This window comes from Vigna radiata, chromosome 1, assembly GCF_000741045.1.
Source record: "Vigna radiata var. radiata cultivar VC1973A chromosome 1, Vradiata_ver6, whole genome shotgun sequence".
Lineage (NCBI taxonomy): Eukaryota > Viridiplantae > Streptophyta > Magnoliopsida > Fabales > Fabaceae > Vigna > Vigna radiata.
In genome coordinates this window covers 17,896,455-17,908,926 of record NC_028351.1, presented here as the reverse complement: position 1 = coordinate 17,908,926, position 12,472 = coordinate 17,896,455, and the positions used below count along the sequence as shown (strand labels likewise).

Genomic DNA, 12,472 nt, shown 5'->3' with positions numbered 1-12,472 from the left:
ACTTTGCTGTTTGTCNTGAAAACTCTTATAAGGTAATATTTCTTCATGAAATATTACATTTCTACTTATGAATAGTTCCTTAGTGTTTATGTCTAAAACAATATACCCTTTTACACCACTTTTGTANCCTAGAAAAACTCCTTTTCTAGCCCTAGGNTCTAACTTGGTTCTACTGTTTTCAAGTGTAGAAGCAAAACATAAACACCCAAACACTTTGAGATCTAAGTAGGTAGGAGGCAGATTATAAAGCATATCATAAGGAGTCTTATTTTCAAGACTAGGAGAAGGCAATCTATTTATCAAATACACAGCGTGCCCAATAGCATAGGACCAGTAAACTTTTGGTATATTAGAATGAAAAAGAAGACTGCGTGTAACATTGAGTATATGTTGGTGTTTTCTTTCGACCACAGAGTTTTGTTCTGGAGTCTCTACACAACTTCTTTGATGTATGATACCATGCATATTATAGAAGTTAACACAATTAAACTCTGGCCCATTGTCGGATCTAATGATTTTGATCATTTTATTGAACTGATTCTTCACTTTGATAATAAAATTTTGCAATAGATCTTTGGTTTGTCCTTTATTNTTCATTAGAAAAACCCATGTGTGTCTGCTGTAATCATCAACTATACTAAGAAAGTATCTATGTCCATGAATAGAAACAGTGTTTAATGGCCCCCAAATATCACAATGAATAATTTCAAAACATTCAGTGGTAACAGATAAGCTTTTCTTAAAGGGTAACTTGTGNTGTTTGGCAAAATGGCAAGTGTCACATACAATATCAGTTTTGATCTTAACATAGGGAAACATTTCACATATGCGTTTTACAACATGATGTCCAGGATGCCCTAGTCTAAGATGCCACAGATTAACATCAGTCTTTTTAAAAGAGAAAACAACCTTGTTGATATCTCTTTGTTCTGATTTAGGAAAATCTTGTAGATAGTAGAGACCATTCCAAGGTTTAACATATCCAATCGTCTTCAATGAATGATTCACCCTTATCTGGCAGTTCTCATAGGAAAATATTAGATTGCAATTTAAATCTTTGATGAGATTCTGAACAGAAATCAAATTAAAACAGAAATTAGGTATGTAAAGCACATTGAAAAGGGTAAAATTTTNAGTAAAACGTATAGTTCCAGCATATTNAGTGGTGATGACANTTTTATTTGGCAGAGTAATGGTAATAGGTTTAATTTTGTAGAAAATAGTAAAATTATTTCTATCATAAGTGACATGGTCTGTTGCACCTGTGTCAATGATCCAGGAAGAATTACCTGGTTTGTTTTCAGTTTCTTGCCTCTGAACCTGGTTAATCTTGTGAACGGATGATTCCTTTGTCTTTTCTATCATCTTTAAAAGTTTCTGCATTTGTTCTGGCGTAAAGAGATTGGGATTAGAGCCGCTGTTAGTCTGATGTTGAGTCTTCAGGATATTCTCAGGGTCATTGTTGTTTTGAAAGGCATTGACAGTGTTCTAGTCACTCTTTTTATCTTCCTTCTTGTACCATGGGGGAAACCTATGCTTAGAATAACACTCATCAACCGTGTGATTCATTTTATTACAATAAGAGCATTGCTTTCCATAATTTGGGTTTCTTCCCCTTCCTCTGCCTTGTCCACGAATTCCAGTAGCACGTCCCTGATTCCTCCAACTCTGGTCAGGTTTCCACTGATTGTTTCTTTCAGNCATNTTAACCAGAATTCTGGAATCTGTGTTACTCTGTTTTTCCTGTCTTTCTTGTTGGATAATCAAAGAGAAAACATGATTAACATTTGGTAAGGGATCCATTAAAAGAATTTGCGTTTTAACAGTGTTGTAAGAATCATTTAAACCCTTTAGAAAACAAATCACATGCTCCATTTCTCTATATTTCAACGAAACTTTGGACAAATCACAGTTGCATGGTATTTCACAAGTGCAGACTGGTATTGGTCTTAAAGACTCCAATTCTTCCCATAAAATCTTCAGGTCAGTAAAGAACTGGCTGACTCCACGTTCTCCTTGTTTAATTGAATGTATGTCTTGCAATAAATCTGAGATTTTGAAGTAATCCCCCTTTGAAAACCTTTCTTTAAGCTCGTCCCACAATTCTTTCGCTTCTTCGATGTAAATGACGCTTTCGGCAATATGAGGAGATAGAGTCTTTGTCATCCATGACANAATCATGACATTACATCGTTCCCATGCATCGTAAGTATCATCATTTTTCTGAGGTCTTCTAATTGACCCATCTATGAACTTAGCTTTGTTTTTCGAAACTAAGGCCCTTCTCATGGCTCTGCTCCATGAGGAGTAATTATTTTCATTAAGAACTTGAGTGATTAAAGTCAAACCTGGGTTTTCTCCCGGGTGTAGGTAGAATGGGCTTGCTGGATTGAAGGTCTGATCAGATTGTTCCATGGTGGCAAAAGAAAGATTTCAAGAACCCAGCCTAAGAAGGTCCAAGAAATGGCAACGAAGGCAACGGAAGCAGAGCTGGTACTAGACCTACTCTGATACCATATTAATTCAAACCCAGCACTGTAGCTTAGAGGCCCAATATGCGTTGGCCCATTAGTTTGAATGAAAGACAGACACGTTCTGTCTGCATGGCATTTGCTGAGGATGAAAGATGAGTTAGAGAGAGGCGCTTTCAGACGCTCTGTCTGGGTGATGAGAGAGAAGGAAGACGGTGACCGGCAGAGCTCCGGCACGGCGGCGGTTGCCGTCGACGTAGAAGGAAAAAATGAAGATCGTGACAAGGTAAGAATGAAAAACCTCTTCTTTTCTTATTTGAACGAACATAAGAAAATACACTGTGATAAATTGTTTCTGATACAAGGGAAAGGGGAAGGAACTCTACTTAAATAGAGTTCCAGGGGGAAAAGGAAAAACGGAAAACCTAACAACTAACCACTGTTCAACAAACAGTGAGGGACTCTCTTAACAAGACAGTTAAGAGAATCGAAGGATTCTCAATAACCAACCTTGCCAAATTGCTCCATGAAGGAACATAAAGACTCAACCTTCTCTTACCTTGTATTCCCAAGTGCCGACGAGGTAAGATGGTGTGAAAAATGGAGAATGGAGGTAGGCGTATAAACAAATTGAACGTTGTTCCCTTAGAGTTGAAGGAAAAAGTTTGTATGTCATTAGTCATGTATAGGCTTACTTGGATGAAATAAGTGTCAACATGCTCATCTGAGCCAGTACTACAATCATATTGGTCTATGGTCAAAGACTTCCATTTACTTGGTGGGTGGAAAAACCTCCATAATGTCATCCATAAAGGGATAGTGCTAACTTCATCCCATCATAAATGAGGTACTCACTATGCCTCGTGTTTTGGTATTATTGTTATCGCTTCCTTTCTCGGCCTCTAGTGTCATCCTCTATACAAAGATTGTGTCTTTGGGTTCTTTTACATGTAAATCTATATCTTAATATGTTAGATACATACAGGTGAAAGGGTACATGTAAGATATAACGATTTAGATGGAATGTAATGTACTTATTTTTGTAATGAATTAAGTTGAAAGTCTCAATGCAGGAAACATGTGTTTAGAGATAAAACCTGTTTAACATCATATGTTCCCATCGAAAAAGTATTTTCTTTTAATTGATGACAACAATCCTCTTCCTTGGTATTTAGTTGAAGTATTAAAATTTTAAAGGTTGAGATCTCTGTGCAGTCTTGCATTTGAATGCTCAAGTCAAGAAAATAGTAAGAGAATATAAATGAAAATTAAGTTTAAGATTGAATTGAAATAAATCTTCTAGTACGGTCTTATCGTCTAGTCAATTATGTTAGTTTTTATAGTAAGTAATCGTTGTTGACAACTTGTACATATATATCAGAGATGTTAAGTTATGTAGTAAGATTTTATCTCTTAAACAAAATTAATGATTTTAATATATAAGAGAATAATTTATTTACAAGATAATAATCTTTGATCTATATAGTTAAGTACAAAAATTATGTTTTTTATTCAAATGCTCTCGTGACTCTCACCAATGTTTTCAGAACAGAAGAGAATGCACAATTCTCATTTAAGTCTAATTTGTGCTGATGACATGCGTCCCATTTGCTGCCATTTTTTAATTCCAACTATCAGATTTGGTCATTTTGTGATGTTTCATTGGATTACTACAAGAAAATTTTCAATTTATAATGAGATATCATTGCACCCTTTACTCAACATGAATGATTATGTTGTAACAGAAACAAAAAACTTGAGTCATGGCAAGAATCTTTAATGCCAAATTCCCAAAACCACAGAGATAATGAAAAGCAATAGAAGTGTCCCATTTCCACCTGGAATAATTGATTGCCTGCAAAGTCATAAAATTACTGTTAGAAGCCAATGATCAAAACCTTTTCCTTCCCAACACCAAAGCATTGGGAAATCAATAAATTGAGTAAAAGGGTTATTAATAAATTGGGAAATCAGTTGGTTAAAGTCAAAATGCTGCATATGCAACACTTATGATAATCTTATACTGTAATATACTATAGTCTCTGTTTTATGCAGGGTATGAATCACATCAGGCTAAAATTAATCGTGTTCTAGCATAAGTTTGTGCTATTTCTTATATTGTCTACATACTTGCAAGTACCTTAAAATATATAGAAAACAGAACCAGCTATTTCTGTGAGTGTCCAAACATACAACTCGGCTTTCTTTGGAATGCTTAGTTCTGTTATGTGAAACATTTAACAGCTTTACATACCTGATTTTCTTCTTGGATTGTTGCATGTAAGCCATCACAGGAGGAATAATGCCAAACAGAAAGCAATTGGCATATACCCCAGCAAAATCAAGGGCAGTTGAAAAAGTAGAGCGAAAAAATGAAGCTATCAGCACTGAGAAACCAAGGAGGGAGAGTGTTATAAGGACTTTAACTGGATCATAAGTTTTCTCATTTGATCTGGTTTTAATTCCAACCATATTTTCATTTCTTGAACCTTTGAAGCAAACCTTCCCTGAATTACCAATACAAGACCCAACTGAATAAAAGGCTAATCCAACTCTTCCATTAGTATTATTATGCTCATTGCAAACTTTGGCACTTCCTGATACCAACTCCAAAGTGTCAAGAAGCTGTTTGGGCAAGCTCACAGCATATCCTATCAAGCTAGTTGCCAAAGCAGAGAAGGCAAACCCTTGAACAGCTGATAAAGCAGATGGATTCACAGAAAGCAAAAGGGATATGGGGTCACCAGAAGTGGTTGGTGTTCTGCTATTAGTCCCAGCAAGCCCCAACACAATCAAATTCCATGACAAAACCATGACCAAAGGAACTGCCCCACCAATTAGTATTGCTTTCCTAGCCTCATGTAGAGTGTTCCCAGCAACCTTGCATATAAAAGGAGTGATGACATGAAACCCTAATGTGAGAACAGCCACAGGTATAATAGGAAGTATTGAAGAAAGTTTCCATGAGGCTATAGCAAATGAGTTTATTATGTTAGCTCTTGCCACAGATATTCCAATAGCAACAAGTCCAGTTATGGAGAAAAGCATGAGGAAGCACAAAAGCCGGTTTGCAACATCAATGGTGTTAAATGGGAAAAAGGCAATCAATGTTCCAACAAGAAGGGGAAACAAGGCATGAACAACCAAAACATTAGCTTGTGAAAACCATGGAGAGAAAATGGATCCAATACCAGCAACACAAGCCACCAGCAAGGAAAAAGACAAGCAGGAGTAAACCACAGCAACAAATGCACCAAAACCAGTACCCAATGTGTTTGTTGCAAGGCTTGTGAAGCTCACCTCTTCAACCCCATCTTCCTCCATGAAATCAAAGCAGAGTTCAGCAACAATCATGATTGAGGAAATGACATAGAGCCAGGAGGCAAGAATTATAATTGTTGAAGGAAATGGACCAGATTTAATGGTCAAAGCAGGCAAACCCAGCATTCCAGGACCCACGGCAGTACCAATTATCAAACCAACAGCACCCCAGAAGCTCTTCCCCTTGGAAGCTCCATCAGAAATCTCATCCTTGTTGTTAACAATGTTTGCATCATTTTCAGATATTGCTTTGCAGGGTGCAAAGTTTGTGGTGAGAGGAGGATTGGATCCATTGGTTATGAACAAAGGAGCTATAACGGTTCTGTAACTAGTTCGGAGATGGGTCCAATGTCCAGCAAAATGCACTTTGGCATTGATTTTTGGACATGTCAAAGGCTTGTGGTTATATCTAAACAGTGTCTGTGAGAGTACCATGTTGTTGGAAAGACTCTAACAACTCTGATGTTGAATAATGTTATATGTAGTCCTAAAGGACTAAACCCTGGTTAACACAATGAACATTAAATAATTATAATTAGTAATCAAATTTACTCTTATAATAATTTGTAGATTCATATAGTCTTTTACAGGCTTAAATCCTTAATTGGTCCCCATGTTAAGAGGGAAATTTCAGTTTAGTACCGCTTTTAAAAGTGTATACATTGGGTTTCTATGTTTTGCAATTTGTGTCAATTTAGTGAATTAATGACACTTCAAACAAGTTTGTAACAGCAATTGGAAGGTGTCCAAACGTTCAAACAGTTAATAAACATGTTGCAACTCAAAATGACTTGTCCACTTGCAATTTTCAAGCCAAATTGATGGTTCAAAGGGACTAAATTGACACAAATTGCAAAACATGAGGACCTAATGTATACACGTTTAAAAATGGGTACTAAACTGAAAATTCCTTCTTAACATGGAAACTGATTAAGGATTTAAGCCGTCTTTGATATTATAGAAAAGCTATAACATGGGAAGGTCCACCAAGATATATCTCACTCACAAGTTCATAACCATGTTTTGTTTTTTTAGGTCAAAGGGCTAAAAGCCCAAGAAGCACTATTTTATAACTTTTTGGAAATAACTTTTTGCACTCCGTGTTTTTTCTGTCTATGTTTATGTTTGGATTATGCAATTAGAAATATGTCATGGATTACATAATTTGAATCAAATTGATTCACACGCGCAACAGGCTGCCAAAACACTATATTTTAAAAGTAAAAACTATTAGTGTACAAACAAAATCCCTTATTATTTATATATATTTAAGATACCTTTATTAATAGGAAATATTTTAAAATGATATCAAAAACAAAGATAAATGATAAATGTAATATATATTACCTTGCAATATTAAAAAAGAATTTGATAACTAAATAGAAATCTTATCAAGAATTTTAAAAGTTAAAATAACATAAGTATTCTGAATTAAAAAACAATAGTAAACATTTTAAATCTATTAATGAAAGAAACCTCATATTTAATAGGGAGATAATCCTTAATATATATATATATATATATATATATATATATATATATATATATATATATATATATATATATATATATATATATATATAAGTTTATTATTTGTCAATTAAATCTTATTCACCATTTAAATTAGTTTTAGTTAAAAAAGTTGTATGCATGCAAAATCTTGACCCTATATCAGTGTCATTTGCTCATCAAATGGAGAATTAGATCTCATTCACTATAAGGATTTTATAACCACTGTTTAACAGTTATTAATTGTGTCAGTGATATCGCAGTTTTAAGTTTAAACCAATGTCTAACTTGATTGATGTGATCCATTTTTAATAAATTAATCTCTTTTTTTTTTCAAATAAATTACACCAATGTTTATATTTATATAGTAAATAATTAATGCAATTATTGAAAAAATAAATTACTGCAGTAAAATTACTTCAATAATTAACATATTTAATGTTCTTCTGTGTTAAAAAAAAAAAAATAAGGTACAAAGCTAAATTTCTCCCATTTGCATATTTGCTTAAATTGTTTCTTCCAGGTCAGCAAAGGGGGATTGCTTTTTGGATCCTATGATTTCTTTTCTGGATCTCATAAATTTGAATATGTCCACTTTGCCCTTCTTCTATTAAATGGCAATTGAGGTTCACGTAGACACACGTATTGGTAGTTTGTGGAGGTGTGGAAAGCTACATTTTGGCAACACATTTAGATAAAATTAAGACTGTGAAGTTTGAAAGTTAATAGATGTTTGAGTTTTACAAATTTTTCATCTTTTTTTTATTCGAGGAATTTTGAGTTTCTAGTTCTGATTTCTTTTAATAATCTATAAGTTTTTCCAACTATATGTATTTCATAAGCGAAAACGTGACTTCTTGGGTATAATTTGAAATAATAATTTTACATTCAAAATTGTATTGCGAATTCTGTAACCTGAAATATAATTTTAACTTTCAAATTATTTAATTAGAAATGTGTTTTTTACGTATAAAAACAACTTTTTTTTTAAATTGCACAATTTATAAGTTTCTTTTATGAAAAGAAAATCATTTTGAATTGCAAAATTTAAAAAGTTGTTTTAAATTTGGATGTATGTTAGATTCCATACTTTTTAGGCAATTTTTTACAAAGAAAATATTTTGAATTGTACTAAGATCAATTTTTTGAAAGAATATTTTGCATTACAAATGCAGCTATTTCTCGAGTAATTCAAGAAAAGCCTTTTGAAGATCAATTTCACTAGTGTCAAAACTAGGACAACTTACTTAGCTTGCAGTGTCATCAAAATTAGCTATCAAGCATAACTTGGCTTCTTATTGGAATCACTTGAACTAGTTGAGCTTGATTCATTTTCTTCCCAAGCAATGTAAGCATTCTTCTTCTTGAAAAGCTTATTTGCTTCACCCTTCTTGATTTTTGGACAATCCGCATTAACGTTCCCTTTTTCTCTTCAACCATAACACTTGTAATTTGAAGAAGATCCTTGTTTCTTCTTTCGGTCCTTTTAAATTGTTCCTTGCCTCTAAATTTCATGAATTTGTTGAATTTTCTAATCATGTGAATCATATTTTCATTGTTTGAGTCTCCATCTTCAGATTCCTCATCCTTTTCTGAACTCTTGCCTTTTGAAAGTTCAGATTTGAAGGCTAATGTTTTCTTCTTTCCTTGGTCTTCCTCAGCACTCAGTCTATTCAACTCGAGCTCATGCTCGCTCAACTTTCCAAAAAGCACAGCCATAGACATGGACATCAAGTCTTGAGACTCAGTTATCGTAGTAACCTTTGGTTGTCACGTCCTGTTCAATGATTTCAAAATTTTAACATTAATTCATTAGTGTCAAATTTCTTACCTAAACCAAAAAGATGGTTGGCAATATGTGTGAAGAGTTTTTGCACATCAACAATGGTTTCATCCTGTTGCATCCTAAGCATCTCATACTCATGTATCAATGTGTTCTTCCTAGCTCACTTCACATCACCGGTTCCTTCATGAGTTACTTGAAGAACTTCCCACATTTCCTGAGCCATTTTGCACATTGTAATCCTGTAAAATTCATCTAATTCTAAAGTAGAGGATATTATATTACGAGCTTTTATATCAAATTGAGCTCATCTATTTTCTTTAGCAGACCATTCCAAATATGGTTTTTCTACCTACATATCATTTACAGTAATAGTGGGAACAAAAAGTCCATTCAAAACAGCTTCCTAGAAAAAATTTGCATTCTTAGTTTCCAAAACGCATAATTTTCCCTCAGAAACAAAGGAAGTCTATCAATTGAAGCACCTTTTGCATACATTTAGTTATATCCGCTCATTTTCGAAAAATTTGAAAAACTATCAAAGCAAGCTTTGATACCAATTGTTGAGATTGGTATCGGCAGCGGAAATGTTTTAAAGAGTGTGTTATGGTCAAAAACCAAGAGGAGAGGGGTGAATTGGTTCTTTTAAAAAATTATGACTTTCTTTAAGAACTTTTATCAAACAATTTAAATGCTAAAAGTATAGAGACAAAGAAAATACACAAATTATTTTATCCTTGTTCGAACCAAAACATTTTACATCCAATCGTTAATCATTATAGACCGTGTTTAACTTTTACACTAAAATAATATCGTTTCATATTACAATTAGATTATACAAATATTAAAAGACAGAGAAAACCTTCCTTCGACACACAATCGAAGAACTTGCTCAATCAACTTGAAGAGAATCACTTCAACCTTAGACTCACTAAGCGCAAGCTTCTCCTTTTGACAATACTTGATTTGAGCACACTAACACTTGAGAACTTCCTCAGACTTTTTTTGTACTCTAAAACTGGTTTAGTTCCTTTTTCATACATAGAGAGTTTCCCTTAGGCACACAACTCTAATACTCTCAAACAAAAAGTTACCTTCTAAGAAGTGTGGAGAACACTATTTATAAGCCAAGGTTCGTGTAGGTCAAAAACTGAAAAGACATCTCCTAACTACCAGTGATAATCGATTATTAAAAGTGATAATAAATTATTTTAAGTCGTTATGGGTTTTTAAAAAACGTGACAATCGATTATCCTTAGTGATAATCGATTATTGTCGAACCTTGGACAATATTAAAACTTTTAGTGGTATAGGCTATCCCTTGTGATAATCGATTATTGCCACGACAAACCCTTTTCTAACTTTGCATGTGATAACCAATTATGCCTTTAGGTAATTGATTAAGAAACCTTCTAAGTTAAGAAACCTTCTAAGTACTTACAAAAGTAAAATGATTCCTATACAAATTGTTTCTACAATAAATGCTTTTAACATTTACAAAAAGGTTCTACAAGTCTTCAAGTCTTCACTTGAATCATCATCAAAATTACTTCAAAGCAAAAATGCTTTCACATTTCTAACATCCTCCGAGACCTTTCATCAACAAATTGGCCAGATCTCTTTCGAAGATGAGTTTGTTGAAATACCTCATCAACATGCACAACCCATCCAAGTTCTTATGTTTGTAACAAAATATGGAGTTATATATTTACATAAATTATAATGAGTACAAGTAAAATGAAATTGACTTGTATTCTGTTGGATTTAAAAAGAAATTGAAATTTTGATACAAGTCAATTTTGAGTCTGAGTCACTAAGAATCTTACCCACATGGGTTGAACTAGTGATGAATCAGGTTGGCACCCCAACTCACTCAATTTTTTTGAAGTTATAATATTATATTACAAAATTTGTTATTTTTTTGGATTACCAACTATCGCAACCGGAATAGCGATGGGACGACGATCCAAAAAGAAACGAGTTTGAAAAAGAGATTTGGAGTCGCCACCATAGTTTATTCTGGAAAACTACGGAAAAACCATAAAAAGGTAAGGTAAGGTCCACGAAAACCAGATTCTAGGTTCGGGAATCGGTTACGTGAAGGGAAGGTATTAACACCCTACAACCCCTACCCTAAGGCATTACCTTTAATTAAATATGCGAATGTGATGTGGTTTTCAATATGTTTAATTATCCCTAAAAATAAAATTCTAAAAAAAACAAAATATATTTTTTATTTTTTTGTGCCCGACAAGGACTGACCTTGCTCCTACGTATTCTCAATATGAGAAATCAGGGTTACGTAGTTCTAGATGAAAGGTTGCTTGTTGTTTGAAAGTATTTATATTTTGGTATTTTTATATAAGAAAGGGAAAAGGTTTTTAGCACAAGGACGATGTAAGCGATCAAACGTGTGCTTAACCTTTAAAACATATTTTTGGTATTTTTTATAAAAGAAAGAGAAAAGGTTTTTAGCACAAGAACGATACGAGCGATCACACATGTGCTTAACCTTTTAAGCATATTTTTGGTATTTTTTTTATAAAACAAAGAGAAAAGGTTTTTGCAATAAGGACAATGTGAGCGATCACACGTGTGCTTAACCTTTAAAAAAAACTTTTGTATTTTTTATAAAAGAAAGAGAAAAGGTTTTTAACACAAGGAAGATGCGAGTAATCACACATGTGCTTAACCTTTAAAACATATTTTTGATTTTTTAAATTAAGTTTTTATGTATTATTATATATATTTTAAGATATGTAGATATTTCAAACAAAAAAACAAATTAAATAAAATGAAAAAAACAAAACAAATGAAAATAAAATAATAAGTAAATAAATAAAAAAATATGGGGGTGCCTAAATGAGAAAATGGAGTGTTCCAACCAATTTTATTTCTAACAACAGATTGAGCCTAAGTCCAAGTGGAAAGGGGACTGAAAATGAAAAAAAGGGGTGTGCAAACCAATTTTAGTTTTTATAACAGACTGGGCCTAAGCCCAAGTGGAAAGGGAGTGAAAATGAAGAATTGGGTTATACAAGGAGGTAATAATAATAAGGGTGTTGCTCCCTCTACTTCCCTAAGTGGGACCTGCACCTCCCCACTATTTTAATTTATTTCAAAAATATTTTACACCTCCCCACTATTTTCTATTCCAAAAATACCCTACACCTCCCCACTATCCTTAAGAATCTTTCTCTTTCTCTCTCTACATTAATGGAGCATTTACATGGCTCATTAATGGACCACTTACATGACTCAAATTTGAACTTGTAATCTTAAATAAGTTTGATTCAATCTTATTTTTGTTGTTGAATATATTTTTTTCTTTTCAAATTACTTAATAAATGGTAAAAGTTTATTCTAAATTTCTAAAAAAATGTTTATA

At 33.3% G+C, this 12,472-nt stretch overlaps 2 protein-coding genes across 2 annotated transcripts; both read right to left on the bottom strand.

The window, feature by feature from the left end:
- Positions 1-1,488: 1,488 nt before the first annotated feature.
- LOC106758503 lies at positions 1,489-2,415 on the bottom strand. The gene has a single exon (XM_014641426.1). The coding sequence runs from the start codon at positions 2,413-2,415 to the stop codon at positions 1,489-1,491; it is 927 nt and encodes a 308-aa protein (XP_014496912.1).
- Positions 2,416-3,998: 1,583 nt separating this feature from the next.
- LOC106758495 (tyrosine-specific transport protein) lies at positions 3,999-6,228 on the bottom strand. Its single transcript, XM_014641417.2, has 2 exons — positions 4,726-6,228; positions 3,999-4,326 (listed from the first exon to the last, which is right to left on the bottom strand). The coding sequence occupies exons 1-2, from the start codon at positions 6,225-6,227 to the stop codon at positions 4,248-4,250; spliced, it is 1,581 nt and encodes a 526-aa protein (XP_014496903.1). The 5' UTR covers position 6,228; the 3' UTR covers positions 3,999-4,247.
- Between the last annotated feature and the right edge of the window lie 6,244 nt (positions 6,229-12,472).